Source organism: Neurospora crassa, linkage group V (assembly GCF_000182925.2).
Source record: "Neurospora crassa OR74A linkage group V, whole genome shotgun sequence".
Classification (NCBI taxonomy): domain Eukaryota; kingdom Fungi; phylum Ascomycota; class Sordariomycetes; order Sordariales; family Sordariaceae; genus Neurospora; species Neurospora crassa.
In genome coordinates this window covers 3,751,111-3,770,451 of record NC_026505.1, presented here as the reverse complement: position 1 = coordinate 3,770,451, position 19,341 = coordinate 3,751,111, and the positions used below count along the sequence as shown (strand labels likewise).

At 53.7% G+C, this 19,341-nt stretch overlaps 7 protein-coding genes across 7 annotated transcripts; 4 read left to right on the top strand and 3 right to left on the bottom strand.

Moving 5' to 3' along the window:
- Positions 1-76: 76 nt before the first annotated feature.
- Positions 77-1,393, top strand: nuo11.5 (NADH:ubiquinone oxidoreductase 11.5). The gene is made up of 3 exons (XM_955619.3): positions 77-287; positions 470-609; positions 774-1,393. The coding sequence occupies exons 1-3, from the start codon at positions 260-262 to the stop codon at positions 921-923; spliced, it is 318 nt and encodes a 105-aa protein (XP_960712.1). The 5' UTR covers positions 77-259; the 3' UTR covers positions 924-1,393.
- Positions 1,394-1,412: 19 nt separating this feature from the next.
- Positions 1,413-3,212, bottom strand: NCU01358 (hypothetical protein; the record flags this gene model as incomplete). Its single annotated transcript, XM_955617.3, has 3 exons — positions 1,413-2,559; positions 2,618-2,963; positions 3,023-3,212. The coding sequence occupies 3 exons, from the start codon at positions 3,210-3,212 to the stop codon at positions 1,413-1,415; spliced, it is 1,683 nt and encodes a 560-aa protein (XP_960710.1).
- A 480-nt stretch (positions 3,213-3,692) lies between these two features.
- Positions 3,693-5,094, bottom strand: NCU16999 (hypothetical protein; the record flags this gene model as incomplete). Its single annotated transcript, XM_011396534.1, has 4 exons — positions 3,693-4,466; positions 4,529-4,621; positions 4,843-4,861; positions 5,033-5,094. The coding sequence occupies 4 exons, from the start codon at positions 5,092-5,094 to the stop codon at positions 3,693-3,695; spliced, it is 948 nt and encodes a 315-aa protein (XP_011394836.1).
- Positions 5,095-6,115: 1,021 nt separating this feature from the next.
- NCU01357 (hypothetical protein) lies at positions 6,116-7,357 on the top strand. Its single transcript, XM_955616.2, has 2 exons — positions 6,116-6,541; positions 6,597-7,357. Exons 1-2 carry the CDS (start codon positions 6,339-6,341, stop codon positions 7,090-7,092), a joined length of 699 nt encoding a protein of 232 aa, XP_960709.1. The 5' UTR covers positions 6,116-6,338; the 3' UTR covers positions 7,093-7,357.
- A 213-nt stretch (positions 7,358-7,570) lies between these two features.
- NCU01356 (hypothetical protein) lies at positions 7,571-9,611 on the top strand. The gene has a single exon (XM_955615.2). The coding sequence runs from the start codon at positions 7,815-7,817 to the stop codon at positions 9,438-9,440; it is 1,626 nt and encodes a 541-aa protein (XP_960708.1). The 5' UTR covers positions 7,571-7,814; the 3' UTR covers positions 9,441-9,611.
- A 21-nt stretch (positions 9,612-9,632) lies between these two features.
- NCU01355 (hypothetical protein) lies at positions 9,633-11,127 on the bottom strand. Its single transcript, XM_011396212.1, has one exon. It carries the CDS (start codon positions 11,120-11,122, stop codon positions 9,671-9,673), a length of 1,452 nt encoding a protein of 483 aa, XP_011394514.1. The 5' UTR covers positions 11,123-11,127; the 3' UTR covers positions 9,633-9,670.
- Positions 11,128-12,435: 1,308 nt separating this feature from the next.
- NCU11138 (hypothetical protein) lies at positions 12,436-18,860 on the top strand (the record flags this gene model as incomplete). The annotated part of the gene is made up of 3 exons (XM_001728263.2): positions 12,436-15,891; positions 16,347-17,538; positions 17,725-18,860. The coding sequence occupies exons 1-3, from the start codon at positions 12,868-12,870 to the stop codon at positions 18,858-18,860; spliced, it is 5,352 nt and encodes a 1,783-aa protein (XP_001728315.2). The 5' UTR covers positions 12,436-12,867.
- Between the last annotated feature and the right edge of the window lie 481 nt (positions 18,861-19,341).

Sequence of the window (19,341 nt, the reverse complement as noted above, 5' to 3'; positions counted from 1 at the left end):
TGGCTCACCACTTTCAAGGCCCACAGTGGACCGGTGATACTAGCCACATCTTAACCTGAAGCTTGCAGTGGTGGATCGCATTCGACCGAGCAGTTCAACCTCACGTCGCCGTTGTCGCCGTCGTCGAGGAGACCCGCGAAGAGACCCGCATCACGACCGAAGCTCATCCACTTCCAACGCGAGTCACGACTCAGGTCCTTCCCCGCAATTTACAACCCGCCGAGCCGACACCCATCGCAGCGCATACACACAGCCCGCCATGTCGTCCGGCTATGGCATGAACGGGGGTATGTTATTGATTACCTATTCCCAATTCCATCAATTTGGACAGTCAGTTGCTGGAAACGACGTGCAATTGAACTTTATGCTTTGTCGCCAAACCGATGCGATTATATCGCCCGCTGCACATATCATCAACGTGAACCTGGAATGCTAATGAAATGCCCTGTCATTGCTTGACAACTACCAGGTCCATCCCGGTGCTTTCCCTTTTGGCAAGAAGTGCTCGCCTGCTACGTGGTCAACAGCAACGAGGAGGACGCGTCGGGCAGAAAGAAGTGCTCGCCGATGCTGGAGGATTACTACGAGTGCTTGCACCACAAGAAGGAGGTCCGTACAGCAACCAAACCCCAGATCATCACCATTCAAACCTTCAGGAAACCTTACATACGATGCTCCACGTGGAGGGAGGGGATTAAAGATCCACATACACCAAAAGAGAGAGTGTCCCTCATCACTAACACTTATGATTCCATCTTTCCCCGTTACAACAGGCCGCCAGAGTCCAAGCCCTCCAAGCTGCCTATCGTAAAGCCGAAGCAGAAGGCGGATACAAGGCCAACCCACCGACGGCCGGACAGATACGGAACTTGGGAATCTTGGGTAAGGAGGAGGATTCCAGGGCGGTGTTGGGGTCGAAATAAGGGCATGGCACTGCAATGTTGATGATGATACGCACATACTGCTAGGGATACGGCACTAGAACTATTACAACAGCACGGCACCGCACGAGCGAGCCGGAGGGAAAACAGAACCAATTTTTTGACGCCTCTCGATATACGGAGTCCTGAATGTTACCAATGCTGGAAGATTGGGAGAACGAGGCAACGATATTAAATGCGGGCTTGCTAATGTCAGACCTTAGTACTCAAATATTGCTGGAACATCAGCCTACTACCACAATCATTGCGCTTGCTTATGTATAATTACCTTGTATACCAATCAGCTCCCACGCTATGCGGCTGAAATGCGAGCCTCTGAAAAAGTACCGATGGAAAGAGAACAAGTGTGGGATATAGATAGAGGTAATGCGCAACCTACAACTTCTTTCTCAACCTTGACTTGCTTGAAATGATGAATGACAAAGCCCAGATAGCTTCGTAATCAGGCGAGGGATGGTAAAAATGGCCGATTCAAATCCAGTTGCCCACAATTTCCGAACGGACTTCCTCCTTTTCCAGACTCTCCGAACCCTTCGAAGACTTCTTCAGAATACCCCCAAGCCGGCCAGTGCGTGCCGAGGTGCTAGGAGAAGGGCTCCATAAACGTCTTGCGATATTCGCTTGTTCCCTTTCAGCAGGCGAAGGTGTTCGGCTCATCCACTCCGCTTCCGACAACTTGATTCTCGTAACCCGGGACAGATCTTGCTCGGACCTGTACCAGGGAGGCAAAGCTTGCGTTGACAATTTTCGACCCGACTGTGTGTGAGAAGCTGGGACGCCATCTTCCTTTTGAGGGGTGAGGGTGAAACACTCGAGGCCGAGAACGTAACTGCTGCCGGTTGTTGGTAAATACCGGCCAGGTGATGAAGCCATGTTTGGGTAGTATTCACTGGTTGAGGCTGGCGATGTCGCGTAATCTGACATGGAAACGTCCTCGAGTGTCTCCGATCTTGGGCCCTCTTTGTCCGGAGTGCCGGAAGAGTTGGGTTCATGTTGCGGAGCGGCCCGCGCTACGCCAATCTCAAAAGCATCATCATCGTCAAAGGCTCCATCGTCAACGAGTTTCTTGAGCGAAGGGGTCAGAGATGGACAACCCGACACGGCAGATGATATAGATGCACGCCGTGACACGACGCCCGGCTCTTCGCGTGGGAGTTCTGGTAAGGGTCGCTGGAGATACGAGTCGCGATAAGCATCTCGGAGTGCTTTGCTTGGCTGAGGGATGTTCTCGGAGAGGGAAGACAGAGGGAACACGATCGGAGGGCTTCTAAGAGAGTAGTTGGCTTGGTTCCGTCTGTCACTGTGGATTTTACTTCCTTCAAAGATTGACTCTTCGTCACCATTGTCATCGTTCGTGACCAGTGTCGCTTGACTATCGTCCGCTTGGCGCAGCATGTCTTCGGTAAACTCCATTGTCGTGCTGCGGCTTAGTGCGTTGGTAGAGATGGATCGTACAAACTTAAACTCCCTCTGGGGTATCAGGTTCAGCTGCTCAAGGCTATCCCACGAGCGGTAGTGGAATCTGAATGTCGCAAAGGGCGAGTCCCTAGCATCGATGAGATGCCAATGATAGAAGCAGGCATGCTGAGGCTGATCCATAAGGCCGATACTGGGGGAACTATGACATTGATCAGCCTTCCACCACACGACAGGCTTTCCATGCTGCAGTCACCTACGCGATGCCATAGTTCTTCTGGGGGTGAAAGTCCTCCACTTTCGGTGCCCGAGCCTTTCTGTCTTGTGCTCGGAAAACCTTCACTTCAATCAGGCCACCGTCTTCAGCAGGGGATCTGGTTTCTTGTCCCGGGAGGAACACGAAATTGCGACACTCGAGACCTGCTTGTCCGTTGTAGCTTGGGTCTGGTGCCCACAGTGACTTGACAACGTTGCCATGCTGTCTCTCGGTTGGGTTGATGCCCCAAGAGGTGATCGCTCGGCCGTTCAAGAATAACTTGAAGAAGACATATTTGCAGGGTGGAGGAGGGACAACGTTGATGTTGTACTTAATCGCAAAGCAGTGGCCTATAAACGTACTAACAGTTAACACGCCGGACATGGCCAGTCGGAAGAAGATCTAGTACCTGGAACGGACGGTATATACGTCGCAACCGTGGGGCCAGTTTTGCGTGTAGAAACGGATTCCTGCTTTGCTGAACCGCCATGGGAACTGATCAAGCGGGCAGATGACCCCTCGGGATGCGGAAACTCGGGGATACGCTCGTTGGATGGGTCGGTCACGAGAGAGATCTCAATTCCTCGTAGGCACGGCATCGTGAAAGGTAAATTGTGGAGTAGGTGATGGCTTCGTCGAGGCCGAGTGCGGAGTTAAAGATATACTTTAGACAGACATGTCTTGCTGGCGTGAAGGTGCCTTGTCTGGCGCACGCACAAGGATAGGTATCGGCCTCGATGCGCTGTCGAGAGCGTAATCGAAGGGGAGGTCGGGCGTCTCGAGACCTTTGGATGGTTCGTTGCTTTCTGCACTCGTCGGACAAGAAAACCCCATTCACCATCGATCCCAGGCGCGGGGTGAGTGACGGTTTGGGAGTGGGAAGGTGCATACGTCAACCTCGAATCCCAATTCACCTGAAAGTGGAGGTTGGGATTCGGTGCCGTCGGAACCCAGACTGAAGGTTTTCGTTTGGTAGAAATGCCGTCACGTTGTCTCCGTTTACATCCTTCAATTTTCTCCCCGCGAACCTTAGTCGCCATCTTAATCTACTCCTCGACGGCCAGTTGAAGCAGTGCAAATCACCACCACTTCTCGAACAAGATTCTGTCGCGCTTCATGCCTAGCCCATCATTGGAGACCAATCTCTCTACCATCTCATCAGTCATGGTAGGAACACCGCAAACATATACCACTGCTGAGTCTCTGTCATCCCCAACAGATGATGCAATATCAGATAGTGATATTCTTCTGCTGGCGAACTTCACTCCAAAGCCATGGCAGTTCACAATGCCACCCCCAATATTGGAAACATCATTCCTTTGCTGGGTGTCAAGGGGTCGTGTAAGATATAACCGAAACGTCCCTCGAACCATGCTTTTTGCGAAGAGCCAGGCAAGCCTCTCCAAAAACAGCATTTTCGTGACATCTCTCGGTGGCCCGGGGTCCTTCATCGAATAAAGCATTGTCACTTCACAAATGTCAGAAACTTTTCCATGCTTCACGTCATCCGCAATGGCGGAGAGTATACTCATCAAGGGGTTGATGCCTACACCACCAGCCACAAGTACAACCTTGCGAAGTGACGAGACGTCGATGCCGGCCGGCGGCCACACAAAGCTGCCTCCAACGCGGACCTTGACTTCAGCATTCATGATTTCCGGAACAGGCTGCCAGAGCCAAGCAGCTGGTGGATTATTTGGCGACTTCTGGATAGCCAGTTCAAGATAGGCCTGTGGTGCATGGTCATCTAGCCCCTGTTGCGCAACTGCAGCTGAGGGCGCAGAGGTTATGGTAAAACCTCCGGCCTTAGATACGGTCGGAACATAGACATCGAGCCATTGCCCCGCAGAGAACTGGGTAATGAATCAGCACTCTGCTGGGAGTGAAGGTGATCGATCCTTTGAGTGATGCTTACTTGGATTGTCGTCTGGTTGGGGATCATGAACCGAAATACTCTAATAGAATCGTTGACTTGGTTGACATCTTGGATAATAACGGTATGCAGTGCCTACACGAGTGTCAGTTACGGTGCAGCTATTCACAAGTCTTGGGTGAACAACCTCATGACGGGGTTCCTTTGCAGTTCTTTCCAGATGGCTTTCTTTCGACATTTTCTAGAACAGAGAACACCGTACTGTTGCAAATTTGAGGAGTCTATATGAGACTTCCGACCTCCTGAAATTTTTCAGCTATTACGCAAACGAATCCTCGCATGCATCGATGACGAACAGGAATGTCGTCGCCGACCCTGGGTTGAAGTGGTAAATGGAAGCAGTTAGGGTTAGGGTGTCTTGAATGACACTAAACATCATCCATCGACCCCACCTGGCCTGCCGCTTAAAGGGATCCGTCACGCACCATCTGTTTGTTTGTCTTCTTCAATTGACTTCACCCATTTCATCACAACAGCGTCTTCAACCGGATCCCGATGCGCAATCTGGGGAACCGGTCCACCTCCGCTCGCAAGCGCGTGGCAGCCATGTTGTGTCCCTGGCCCTTAACTTGGCGACAGTTATCGTGAATTCGTGGGATTGTCTCCACAGCTATTTCGGTGATATCCAGGTCCTAACATCATGTTTTGAAATGTGCTGGACAAGCTGGCTCTTCTGGGACTTATACTTTTGTTGACAAGAAATTGCAGATCACACAAGCTGTTCTATCGGAAAGTCAAAGACAACAGCACGGGTATCGTAACTTATGTATAATCGACATTACGTTGTCTCTTCCACCACTCTGTCTCAGGTCAACAAGACACACCCAACATGTGTGAAGTGTGCTGCTATGGCTCACGGCAGTCTTCTCGGGTACAAATAGGTATTCCAGCGAATGACCTATCTCAGCTGGTTCCGTCATCACCATCGTTGTGCTCATATCGATCGCCCTGAAAGGGTCTTGCAAACGGTTGGCTTGGCACCTTGGACAACGTCAAGCCCGAGATGGGTTACCTTGTCATCCCCCATTCAACTAAGGACTTCCTCGGCTTTCTGCTAGGCTACCCTGAAGTTTCAAGTTACCCTGCAGCCGCACCCCGAGCCTAGGATCGGGATATTACCCCCCTTACAAGATTTACGTCAGTCCCGTCAGAGCACTGCCGGGGTAAATCAGGCTTGGCGACACCACCACTTCTAAGGTCGTCTCACCTCCAAGGTCACACATACACTACACAGCAGGTTCTCATGCCCGGGCCGTTCAACATAGCCAGGGCAGCAGAGCTTCAGAGCCGTCACAGCCGATACCCATGGAACAAAGGCAGCTTTGTCAAGGTAGCCAGTCACCGTCTGAAGACAAGATGCCAAGTCTGATGGAATAGGGCTGGTCCGCAGGGCAGGTCACTCCAGCTGCCTTGCACTGAGTGAAGGGGGCAGTCTGTGTCAAGCAGGAAGGGGACACTGGGGGCTTGGAATGACGTCGCAGGGCTGCTTTCCCATGTGGGATGGCATCACACGCCAAGAACCGGAAACATGTTAGACACTTTCCGTCTATGATTGGCTGCCATCGTCCCTTCACTCGCACCGTCCATTCAATATACCAGAGCTTCTTTAAATCAGCCTTGGTCACCCACCGTCACCCAGTCGAACTCTCCTCCTTCCTGTGATTTACATGCCAGCAAGCACCTTCTACTTGTCTTTATACGTGGAGGACGGCATACATCAAACGGCTTCAACTTGCCTACTTCTCTTCGCTAAAAGGTATCTCAGCTATCACGACTCAACCACACCATCACAATGGCGAGGACAGGCTTCTTCCACCACTTCGGCACCTTCCTGCTACTAGTAGCAACGGTACTGCTCATCGTCACCTGCATTTCTGCGCCTGTCATCAATGACATCTCAATCATGAAGGTCGATTTCGGAAGACTTCACGTGGGCGGTTTCAAGAGGGTAACCTTTGGTACCTTTGGCTGGTGCGAGATTGCCGATGGCCAAGCGTGAGTTACCTTTCTTACGATATCTGGATATGCATCATACTAACCTTCTGGACAGTGACTCCTGCTCTTCCTCCCACGTCGGCTATAACCCCGCCAACGTAATGCGCATGATCGAGGGTACCTCCTTCTCCAACTACGCTGAGAGAACCACCAAGGCACTCACCAAGGCCATGATCCTGCACCCCATCGCCTGCGGTCTCAACTTCATCGCCTTCCTCCTCGCCCTCGGCGCCGGCCTCGTCGGCTCTTTCCTCGCCTCGCTTGTTGCCGCTCTGGCTTTCATCGTCACCGTCGTCATCATGATCATCGACTTTGTCACTTTCAGCATCATCAAGTCGAACGTCAACGACGACGACAGCGGCTCTCGCGCGCACTGGGGCTCCGCTGCCTGGACCACTCTTGCTGCCGCCATCTGCTCGTTGCTAGGCATGATCATTCTCTTCATCACCTGCTGCTCGGCTAGAATCCACAAGAGGAGGAACAGGGACCTCGAACCTAAGAACGACTACGGGATTGCCGCTGCTCCTCCTCGCCGTAGGAGGTGGTTCTAAGTCACTGATTGTGACTAAGATGAACAACAGTCAAAAGACCAGTATTTGGTGTTTTCAACAGACAAAAGCAAGAATGATAACACATTAATGAGCAACTTGTGATATCAGTTTAGTGGTTGGGATGATTTTATTGGAGGACACGATTTGTGATGAGGAATGATACCAAGGTTCAGGGCGTTCTTTTGTTATTTACTTCAAGGGCGGCTGAGCGTTCGATTGTAATATTATCATGAATGAATGATGAATGAAAATTCTTTCTTCTTTGCATCTTTGCATCTTAACCCTTGAAGCGTTGTGTGCGACTTGCTACAATTGAGTGTCGCACTTCCGAAAGCATCGTATGTAGCACCGTCTAATCGACGACTTTCCTAATTGGGCGATGAATTACTCCACCAAATTTTGTTTCGTAATTCGACGACAATCAATGAGAGCGGGGGACCATCCTATCCCCTCAACATCATCGATCCCACATATCCGTCTCTTGAACATCATAAAGCTCATTCTCGCAACTTACCTCCAAACCTCTCACAATCAACCTTTAACCAATTTCATTCCATCCTTGAATATCTATCTACATACCTATCTTACTGTCAGCACCACACAGCATGCCCCACCAACGCCAACCCACCCGCCTCATCACCACACAATAATCCTTGAACCCTCCCAAATCTGAACCACAACCATCCCCGTCACCGATCAGTATAAATTTTTGAAAAAACAAAATGTTCTTCACCAAACCCCGCCTCCACCGTATAATAACTCACAATCTCCACCACCTCCTCTCCCCTCACCTCCTTCTCTCCGAAATCTCCGGCTCCCTCGGGGACCTAGGCACCCTCCTCCCCCTCCTCCTCGCCCTCTCCCTCCAAGGCTCCATCGACCTTCCCTCCACTTTACTCTTCTCCGGCCTATTCAACATCCTGACAGGGCTGGTATTTGGCGTCCCGCTACCGGTTCAGCCGATGAAAGCGATTGCTGCTGCTTCTCTCCAGGAAAATGCAGACTTGGAAACGACGGTAGCGGCGGGCGCGTGGGTGGGCTTTGCTGTGCTATTGTTGGGCGGGACGGGAGGGCTGAAGAGGGTGATGAGGTGGGTGCCGGGCGCGGTGGTGAGGGGGGTGCAAGTGGGAGCGGGGATGAGTTTGGTGGTGGCGGCGGGGGGTGGGATGGTTAGGCCTTTGGGGTGGTTGTGGACGCCCGAAGAAAATGAAAATGGGCATGGGGGATTAGGAGAGTGGTTGGATAGTAGGGCGTTGGCGGTGTTGGCTTTTGGTGGGTTGGTTGTTGGGTTGGGGCAGCAGCAGCAGCAGCAGCAGCAGTCTGGAGAGAAACCTCAAGAAAGGAGGAAGAAGAGGAGTAAGATGCCGGTACAGGTACCGTACGCGTTGGTGTTATTTTTGGTTGGGATTATGTTTGCTGTAGTGAGGGTTTCTCTGTCCAAGGACTCTCCTCAGTCACCACCACCACCACCCCACGACCAACCGACGAACTCGGCTCCTCCCTGGACATGGATCTGGAACCCCCTTAACCACATCCACCCCAAAGTCTTCCGCTCGCTGCTCAACCCGCAAGCTTTAAGCATGGCGATCGCTCAACTCCCGCTGACGACACTCAACTCGATCATCGCCGCTTCAGCACTCGCTTCCGATCTCTTCCCTCCGGACTCCTATCCCCAGCTATATGCTGATGATGAATCGTCTGACTCGCCCCTATCTCCATCCCCTTCGGCGTCCTCTTCATCACTATCATCGGCACCCCCGCAAACCCCCTCGGCAGAAACCCCGAAACCCCTCTCCTCTCCCACCTCAGCAGAAGAAGGACCAGTTCCCCTAACCCCCCTCTCCCTCTCCATCTCGGCCATGAACCTCCTCTCCGCCCCGTTTGGCTGCATGCCCCTCTGCCACGGCTCCGGCGGGCTCGCCGCTCAACACCGCTTCGGCGCACGGAGCGGGACCTCCATCATCTTGCTAGGTCTCACAAAATTCCTGCTTGGACTGTTCTTTCCTGGCCCAGGACTGCTGGGGTTGTTGGGTAAGTTTCCCAAAGCGTTTTTGGGAGTCATGGTTTTGGGTGCGGGGGTGGAGCTGGCGAGGGTTGGGGTAAGAAATGTGGAAGGAGAAGAGCAGGACAGGATGGTCATGTTGATGACTGCGGGGACGATTTTGGCGTTCAAGAATGATGGGGTTGGGTTTTTGGCGGGGATGGGGTGTTATGGGGGGTTTAGGGTTGCTGCGTGGTTGGGTGGTGGGACGGAGAAGGGGAGAGGAGGGGAACAAGGGCTGTTGGGGGAGGAGGAGGAGGAAGAAGAACAGGGGAGAGTTGATGAGGAGAGTCCGCTTTTGAGGTGAGATATTGGATATTGCGGTGGTGGTGATGCGAATGGCCGGGAACTTCAAGTTGGGTTTGCGCTGATTTGATACCCTTATATTAAATTATTATTATTTCGTGTTTAAACTCATCTGTCAAGGCTGCCTACTTATACATAGCACTTAAACATCTATATACGATTTCTCTTTGACTTACATCAGGATACACTCCCACTCCACTCCTATTCGTCCTAATCTTCTACACTCACCATCTACACAATACTTCCCGGTGCATGAGGCGGCGCATTCCATCCCCGACTCTTGAACCTTTCCTCTTTCTCTCCCCCCTCCCAGTCATTTCTACCCCTACCATAATACCCATTCTCAAACTTCTTCACCCTCCTCAACAACCAAAAATTATACAACCCAAGCGACACCACCGACACAACCATCAAAACCCCTTCCACTGCCATCGCCATCACTGCCGGAAAACACCACCCCCCTTTATGCTGCGCATGCACACTCACCAAAGTAGCCAACACACCCGCCAGTCCATTCAAAAACAGAGGCATATACAGCCTGTTAATCAACCAGACATAATTTCTCCGCCACCGGATGCCGAGCCAGAGGCAACCTAGGATGCCGAGGGCCATGCAACCTAGGCTGACGGCGAACCACGATTCCATAAGATACACGACGGATCCAGAAGGGGTATGAAAGGATCCGGTAACGATGATAAACGCAACGAGAAGGATCCAGGTAAAACACGAAACGAGGATGTTATGCAGACGGGGTATTTTGTCAAGGGCGAGAAGCATTTGCATGTAGGGCGTGTTGAGGCGCATCGCTTGGCGCTGGTGATGACGGCAGGGATTTGGAGTCGACGGGACGGGACGGGGCTGGGTGTACAGAGCGGGGCCTTTGATGGGGTTTCTCATGGAGGCATCGTCGCTAGTAGATAGAGTTTGTGAGGGTACTCTGAGCGGTGGTAGAGAGGGAGTGTCCTTCCGGGGAACGGGTGGTGGTCGAAGTGAAGTGTCTTTCGGGGGAACAGGTGGTGGTGGTGGTGGTGGTGCTGCGGTCAAGTGTCTCGTGCTTGAGACACTAACTGCTGTGCTTGATGCCGGATTATGGAATGGTATTGATATTTCGGGTGCGGAATAGGAGGGACATGGCGTCACAGCTGGAGTATGATCGATCCTGGGAAAGAGGCTGACTCTAGAAGTTTGGCGATGCATGAGAGGAACGGGGGAGCTTCGTGTTCGGCCTTGAGGGCGAGCTGTCTCGACAGGCCTTGAGATCGGCACTGAGAGAGGCGGTGGCTTTAGGTAGCCTAAGTCTTGATGGTTGCGGAAGGCATCGAAAAAGGTGCCGGTACGGGGAGAAAGACGTGGACTTGTTGGCTTGTTGCGTGGCTGGGCTCCTGTAGACCACTCCTCCCGTTGTAGTGCCGGCTGGGAAGCGACATTCCGAACAGTTGAAGAGAACCCTTCTTGGTGTCTTTTAGGTGCTGTGTCGCTATAGCTTTCGACTATCTCGTCATATACCGAGGATGACCGAGAGTTGTCTTTGAGAAAGGCGGAATGTCCGGCTTGATCTCTTTGCCTTATTTCGTGTTCGAAGTCACTCATGGCATGCGTGATGTGTGCCTGTGGGCGAGAAACTTGGGTATCCATTTCGAGGGCAGCCAGAGGTTGAAAGTACCAGGTGATGGTCATACACATAGTCCATGTCAGAATTAAAGAGTCGATAACACACGCAAACACACACACACACATATATATGTAAAAAGACACTATTCACCTGATCTCCCACGGCACCGTAGAGAGAAGATTTCAAAGTCTCAGAAGTTGCACTTGCAACGTCAGTCTCACCAGTGCTGAACAAGCGGCGCAGTGAATACGCAGATGTCAACATTGCGGTGTTGACATTTCTTAAACAGGCAAATACAACCTAGGGGCTATCGCTAAGGGGAGTTTGGGTGGTGGTGTCTTTCAAACGCAGGCTTCCATGCAGGCTCAGCTTCCCACTTGGTTGAGGCTGGATTGGGGGTGGCACGGCAAACTGGTGATGATGGTAGCCATGGTTGCAACCCTTGAGCTTTCATCAGGTTCAAGCCGGTGTGGCTGGCACGTTTTCGCTTGCGCGCAACAGTGGCGCTGACAAGACCACGCATGCAAGGCACTCGCCGCCTGCTTCCTTGCAGTCTGTTTGCAAGATAGCCGCTCGGATACCTTTGTACCTAGTAGTTGAAGAATAGCTAAAGGCACAGAGCGGACGGAGGTTGTGGTCGGTTCTCGATGAGTGTCGGACCCGGAACGGAAGTCACGGAGGATGGGCCGATCATCACAACGGTCCAGTCCTTGGTGGATCCGGGGAGGGGCCGAAGGCACTGTTCAATACTGTACAAGGTGATGAAGCCCGGGTATGATGTGTAGAGGTAGTTAGAACTGATCACTTCAAGTTCATAAAGACAGGCTAGTAAGTAGTTACCACTGCAATCAACAAAACACAGAGCGAGAGAGGATAGGAAATCGGGTGACAACCTTTGACTTTTCAAAGCCAAGAAGGAAGTGAAATGTCCAAACACCGACCAGAATAGTGTACACGACAATACAGTAGGAAAGCGTCAGTGAGAGTTTGCGTTCAAAGTGGAGAATTGTGAAAAGGACGATGGAGCTCAGGTGGTCGACGCTGCAACGGTGCGGGGATCCCGTGGCTCGATTAGCCAATCAGAAATCTTGCCCGCTTCCTGTACGACTTCAAAAAAAGTTTGGACTCCACAGCAGGCAAGGGTGGAAGGTCCGGGTCAGCCTTTTTTTTTTTTTCAAGAAAGTTACCTACGCCAAACCGCAGGACACTCCGCATCCAGAAGCACTGGCAATTGCAGCGCAATCGTGACAGGCTCAACACCTTCTGAATCCGCTGGGGGAACTGAAGGGACATGTACGCAGTACCTCTACATATGGGACTGTCCTTACACCCGATTCGCCAGTCTGTCATTGACTGACGCTCTTTTGTCCCACTTTGCTCACTTTGAACCAGGAAGGCAAAGAGCAGTCGACACAAGGCTGGACTATCACAAGGAAGTGGAAGATTGTACCTACCCATCTTTCGTCACGTAGAGAGAGAGCGAGAGCGAGGGACGGACGCGCTACGGATTGCGAATTGCCGGCGCATTAGCACAAGGCCCCGTCCAGCATTGGTACGCGGACCCTTCCCCGTCCAGTCGCAGTTGCAGTCGGCTTGTCCAGCCTGGGTGGGTGTGCTAGCAGCGGTCCCGTCTCCGGCTCCAGTCCCCGTCCCGCCAACAGCAATCTTTCCCGTCATTCCATCTTCCGCCCTGGGCGCATCTTGAACCCTCCCCGTCACCCATCGCATTGCGAACTGGCAGATTGGCACACCGCGGAGCCGGCCTCGACCAGGGCACCACTACCACTACCTCGCGCTGTAGGCGAAGGAGCTTGTTATGTCGGAGCAAGCGATGACTTCGTCCGCACCCTCAGGCGCCGGGAGCGCTCAACCGCAACCGCAACCGCAGATTGACCAACAACAACAACAACAGCAGCAGCAGCAACATCAAGAACAGAAACAACAACAACAACAACCACCACCACCACCCCCTCCTCCTCCTGCTTCTCCTCCTCCTCCTCCTCCTCCTCCTCCTCCTCCTCCTCCTCCTCCACCTCCACCACCTCCACCAGAGCCAGAGCCCCAGCCGGCACCCCCTCCACCAGAAACCCCGTCCCAGTCGCAACCGCAGCAGTCATTACTACAACCACAGCCACAGGTCCTCGATGCTCCTGCTCACAAGCTCGATTCAGTTGCCCTCGAAAACGGCATCAGCTATACCCTCAACTCGCCCCCACGACCGGCCATCTCTCCCCTAACCGATCCAGTTCCCGACCCTCGTACTCGCGAACCTTCCGTACAACCCCTTGAAAGCGAGCTCGAAACGAATCATGCCGCCGACCAGCCCAAGACGAATGGAATTGCGCACTCCAACCCAACGAACCGACCGAACACAGACCTCAAAGGTGGCAGGGACACCCCGCAGGTCACGAGCGTCGGGGCAACTGCAGGTGCAACAGTAGGAGGAGCAGCAGCAACAACAACCGTACCAGGAAATTCTACAAATTCCACCTCGCACTTCTCAGGTCTCGCCATGGACGGAACTCCAATAGCTCCCTTCAACACTCAAGCCCCCCCAGCGGTCGACGGTATGGCCAACATGGATTTCCCTTCTTCCACCATGGATCTCTTACAGTCCCAGAGTGGCCATATTCTCATGAGCTTCCTCCAGTCGCTCTCTGTAACCACCCAGCAACAACAGCTACAGCAGATACCTCCCCTCCCGCCAAATACCGTCCGTCCGTCGCAGGTCTCGCTGGCCCAGATGCAGCTCGATCAAGCCAATGCCACGCATCTGCCACATCTAACAGCCCAGGGGGGGATCCAACCACCCCCCGCCGCCGCCGCCGCTACTGCAGCCGACGCTTCGCTCGAGTCCTTTGCCAGACTGGAATTCGCCGACGGTGTCTTCCAAATGACAACCTATGCCCTCATCATCGGTCGTGACCAACGTGCCTGGAGGTTAGCAAAGAAAGAGGAGCGTCGTGCCGAGCAATACCAGCGACTGAAAGACGAGTACGAAGCTCAGGGTTTAACCCCACCGGCTCCCCCTTCTGAAGACGCTCGCCGATTTTCAAAGTCATATATTAGTGAGGAGGGCGGCATGTTGGGTCCCGAGTCGGATGATGAGGAAGATGAGGAGGGACGCCCGTCAGATAACCGGGCCCCGAAGAAGCGGAAGATGAACGGCGGTGTTTCTTTACCTGTGGATTCGTTTGGTGAAGCGGAGAGCAGCTTGATGTCTGCTGACCAGACCGTTGATGATGGAAAGGGTCCTGTGTCAAACAGGCAATACGTCTCGCATACCCCAGGAGCCGCGGCTGTTAATCTCAGCGCTCTCCGACCCTCTCCACACCACACACCTTTCCTGGGCATTCATTCTCCAGGTCCCAACATTGCTGCCAAGACAAAGGCTATCTCCAGAGAACATTTGAAGATTCAGTTCAACTCCCAGGCTGGAGTCTTTGAAGCCATTCCTCTGCACAAGAACGGATTCTTCTGTGAAGATGTTCACTACAGCCACGACAAGGTGGTTCTCAAGAGCGGGGACCGTCTTCAAGTCAAGGATGTCGAGTTTGTCTTTATCATCAACGGCGTAGCTGAAGGCAAGACCGGTGCTGAAGAGTATGAACCAGAAGAGACACCCGCGAGGAGATACTCAGAAGGCGGAAAGGAGATGAGTTTCGATTTCGAGAGCATTCACGACGTTGACAGGCGTAGCACCAGTCCTGAAGACAATGAGGTGCCCATGTCCGTCGATCCTGACCGAGACGACAGCCAAAGTGAGCTATCAGAACCTCCGGACGAAGATATTCTTCTGCCCGACGCGCCGGATCATGTCATGGAAACGGTTGAGAAGGAAGAGGCCGAAGAAGATGACGACGATGAAGCCCGGTCTCAGTCTCAGTCTGTGAAACCTGAGCCAAGGCCAGAATTCCCCGACATGTCCAGCGTACCACTGATGGACCCGCCCAAGAAACGAGGTCCCGGAAGACCGCCCAAAAACGGCATCATGTCCAAGAGGGAAGAGCGACTTCGGAAAAAGCAGGCCATGGAGCTCGCTAAAAAGAACCAACCGCCTCAGCCGCCTGGCGAGCCGCCCGTCAAGCGCAAAGTCGGTCGACCGAGGAAGCATCCCCTTCCTGAGGATGCCCCGGATAGACCTGAGAAGCGCAAGTATAAACCGCGCAAGAAGAATGGGGAAGAGGGCGATGCCTCTGACGCCGAAAAAACCATCAAGGAGAAGCGGCGCGAGAAACCCAAGACGCCTCCGCTCGAGCTGCGCAGGGAGGACTATACCGAGGAACAGCTGCAGAAGCCAAACAAGAACTACGGCGTCCTGATCGACGAAGTTTTGTCTGCCGCACCGGACGGGCTCACACTCAAGCAAATCTACAAACGTATTCAGCTGAAGTACCCTTTCTATTACTTCAACGTGGATACCAAGGGTGGGAAAGCAGTGTCCGGCACAATCTCATTGGGAACGATGCGTTCAAGAAGAACGAGGAGACTCACCTTTGGAGCCGCGTCCCCGGAATTGATATTGATGCTGGAAAGAAGCGCAAGGCACCCTCCCCTGACCACGCCTCCTCATTGCATAACTTCGGCCAGCACTACGCACCGCAACCCATGCCTCCTCATCCTGGCATGTACCACGGAGAGCACGGGGTCCAACAAAGCTATCATCCAGGTACTGTGGGCCAACGCCAGAGCTATGTCACTACCGGACAGCCAGGAGCCAGCCAGCATCCGCCTCAGCATCTTCAAACTCCCCAGCCCGGCGTTCCGCCTCAGCAGCCTCCCCGGCCAGCCTACCAGGCTGCTGCTCAAACAAGTCCACCAGCACAGGCCCAAGTGTATGGTACGCCGCCGACCGCAGCACGCCAAATGTCAGGTACACCAGCCGCGACATATTCGTCGCCATACGTATCAAGACCTCCCATGCCTACTGTTGCGGCACAGTCTGGTGCCACTCCCCACAGCATGGCCAGGCAGCATTCTCTCCCAGTCAGCGGTCCAAGTCAGGCAAACGGTATCCCGCGGGTCAATCCACCACCCGCTACTGCAAACACCGGAGTACCGGTTGCCGGCGGGGCTAGGCCGGCTCAGCAAGCTACGCCAACAGCGAATACTACGGCGCCAGTGCGGCTCAATCCAGTTATCGCGCCAGAGCTCATCTCGTGGCTTGAGAGCTTCAAGGTAACGGTTGAAAAGCTGGAATACATCCAGAAAACGTCAAAGTTTCCGCAGATCCTTGCCATGTCTGTCATCAATCGTGGGTTGAAGTTAACCACGAAAAGCATGATACCTGATGAGGAATCACTGGAGTTGGTTGTGCTCCGTGTCTTTGAGGAGCGGATTCAAGGCACCAGCCACAAGTCGCTTGATCCAGATTTGCTGCAGACTCTACTCACCTTCAAGGCCACTATGGTGAGCACTTTGGAGGCCAAACTGGACTCACAGAAGGCCGAGTGCTTGGTTCTCTCAGCTATCGATCAAGTTCTCGGCCTGGCTGACAAGACTATTACGCGAGGAACGGAGTCTGAGATGCGGGAGTTCAATAACGCTGAAAAGGTTTTGATTCCTGCTATCAGAATGAAGGTGGCAGAATGGCAACGGAAACAGGTAGCCGCAACACCAGCAGCACCAGTTCATGCGACAGCAACGCCAGGCGCACTACCCGCAAACCATCATACAATGGCCCCTGCGACAGCTCCTAGCGCGGCTCAAAGAATCGCTACACCGAGCGCGACCCAGCGAGCCAACCCGCCGGGCGGCAATCCTTCAGCAGTACCCCGAACCATCACAGCCGCAGCTCCCGCTCCCACTCCGGCCCCATTGCTTCCTAGGGCTGCACCCATCTCTGGGCACCCTATCGCACCCTCAACGGTTAACAACACGAACGCCGCAATGGGAGCTCGACCTGTGCCCGCCGCTGTCCCGGGACCCCAAATAGGTGTTCACTCGGGTGCTGCTATAGGAGTCACTGCCCCTGTTTCTAGAAGCCCGCCCGTCACTCATGGTGTTGTTACTGCAGCTCCCACTACCACGCCCCGGAGCAATCTGGCTGCCTCTGTCCCAGCAGGCTCGATGGCCCAACAAACTCATTCCGGGGCACCAGCGGGGTCAGGTAATGCATCTATCTCCAGAGCTCCTCCTTCCACTGCGGCTCCGACTGCGCCGACGTCTGTCCCGCCGGTGTCTTCCACCGTTCGTCCAATGTCCTACGTGCCAACCGGCCCTCCGGGCTTGACAGCGCCTCCCACAGCTTCCTCGGGAGCGAGCGCCGGGTACGCTAGACCTGCCAATGCTTCCACAATGCCAGCGCCCACCTCTGGACAGGCGGCGATGACATCGGCTGTCCCTCAAAGTGTACCTTCTCCAAGACCTTCGTCTTTGACAACTGGTCAAATGGGTGTTCCTGCAATTGCCGCTGCCTCAACCTCAAGGCCTGCATCTGGGGTCTATAATCCTCCAGCATCATCACTTGCGCCTTCCACCCATAAGAGTATGCCATCAGCAGTTCCCACAACTGCTTCTGGAGCCGTCTCATCAACTGTATCTAGCCTTGCGGCGACTCCTTTGCCGCCATCAGCTCCTCGATATGGCCCGTCCAACAATGCCACACCGACGACTCCAGCAACAGCTATTCCTCGAGCTCCTTTACCAGCCGCTTCATCAGTGTCTGCTCCAGTCACCGGTCAGCCATCATTCTCTGCACCGGCATCGGTACCCACACCACCGACAAGTGCAGCCTCTCAAGGAGCTCAGCCACTCTCTCAGCCAGTCGGTCCAGCTCCAGCTATCTCTAGCTCTATTGGGGCTACTCCGGCTGCTTCGATTCCCTCTTCGGCGCCTGCTGCCTTGGCCCCTGTCACTTACCCAGTTCCACAACAAGCTTCTGCTGCTGCTGCTCGGCTTCCTGTCACTCCAGCTCCTGCTGCACATACGATTGCTCAGTCGGTTGCTCAGCCGGTCGCCCGGCCGGTTACCCAATCCCCTGTCCAGTCGGTTGCACAGCATGTGACTTCTAGTCAGGCTTCCACCACGGCTGCTCATCCAGTCGCGCAGTCGGTTCCTCGGCCTGTTAATTCTAATCCTACTTCAGCTGCTCCGGTGGCGGCTGTCGGTACGGCTCAAGTTGCTTCAGCGCCTACTGTTACACAGCCAGCTCCTCACCGGGCTCTCTCATCAGTTTCTCAGTCGCTTCCTCAGTCGGTTCCTCACGCAGCTCAACAGGCAGCCCACCAGACTCCCCACTCAGCTTCTCGGCCAGTTCCTCAGTCAGTTCCCCAGTCGGTCCCCCAGGCAACTCCTCAGGCGGTACCCCGGCCGAGCACTTCAGCTCTTACCCCAACTGCCCAACCAGGCCCAGTTTCTCCAGCTGTTTCTGGGTCTGGAGTCCCAGCTCCTTCTGCCGCTCAGTCCGTTGCTCCGGCTCCGGTTAGCTCCACTCCGGTTCCAGCTGCGACCGTAGCTCCGGCTTCCACGGTAGCTGCTGCTCCAACTCCTACTCGCGTTACAGCTGCACCTGCTGCATTGTCTGCGGCTACGAATCCCGCTCCTGTTCCCAGTCAACCTCAACACCAAATAACGGGTCAGGCTCCAGCACAGCAGCAGAGACCACCAGCACAGGCTCAGGCCCCGGCTACACCGACTATTACCTCTGCGGCACCTCCCCGGCCTCCTACTCTAGCTCCTCCACCTCCTCCACCTCCTCCGCCGCCTACTGAAGATCCACCTCCACCACCTCCTCCACCTCCGGCGGAAGCGCCTCCCCCGCCGCCACCAACTCCTCTTATGCCGACTTCGGCAAGTAGCGCTTCTTAGTGATGGGTCTCTAGGTAACAGGAAGATGCATGTGTTATTTCTTTTTGTTGTTTTGGTAGGGCGTGTAGCCAAGGACGCTAAGCATGGTTTCCGAAAGATGAAGACTGAAGAATGAAGGACAATAAGGGATATAAAGGGGTTGCTAGCATCTGTTATTGTGATCATGTAGCGTTCTTTCATCATACGCATGGAACACTTGCGGGAGGCGTTATTGTGTCGCTTAGTGCATTGATACCACAGAAGGAATGGAAATTGGAACGGAAATGGTTTTTATCATGAAGGAGTCATTGGTACACACTTGATATTCGTTACTTTTCTTATTTCCTATTGCTCGTTTCTGTGATCAGACATATGGATAAACACATACACACACTCACACACACACACACACACACACACACACACACACACACACACACACACACACACACACACACACACACACACACACACACATGTGATTGGGATTATGAAACAAATC

What these genes read in the sequence shown, in the direction of transcription:
- nuo11.5 (XM_955619.3), top strand. Translation starts at nt 260, where the DNA reads ATGTCGTCCGGCTATGGCATGAACGGGG. An exon ending in CGGCTATGGCATGAACGGGG is followed by an intron (nt 288 to 469) that starts GTATGTTATTGA and finishes GACAACTACCAG; the next exon opens with GTCCATCCCGGTGCTTTCCC. An exon ending in GCTTGCACCACAAGAAGGAG is followed by an intron (nt 610 to 773) that starts GTCCGTACAGCA and finishes CCGTTACAACAG; the next exon opens with GCCGCCAGAGTCCAAGCCCT.
- NCU01355 (XM_011396212.1), bottom strand. Translation starts at nt 11,122, where the DNA reads ATGTGTATGACCATCACCTGGTACTTTCAACCTCTGGCTGCCCTCGAA.
- NCU01356 (XM_955615.2), top strand. Translation starts at nt 7,815, where the DNA reads ATGTTCTTCACCAAACCCCGCCTCCACCGTATAATAACTCACAATCTC.
- NCU01357 (XM_955616.2), top strand. Translation starts at nt 6,339, where the DNA reads ATGGCGAGGACAGGCTTCTTCCACCACTTCGGCACCTTCCTGCTACTA. An exon ending in GAGATTGCCGATGGCCAAGC is followed by an intron (nt 6,542 to 6,596) that starts GTGAGTTACCTT and finishes CCTTCTGGACAG; the next exon opens with TGACTCCTGCTCTTCCTCCC.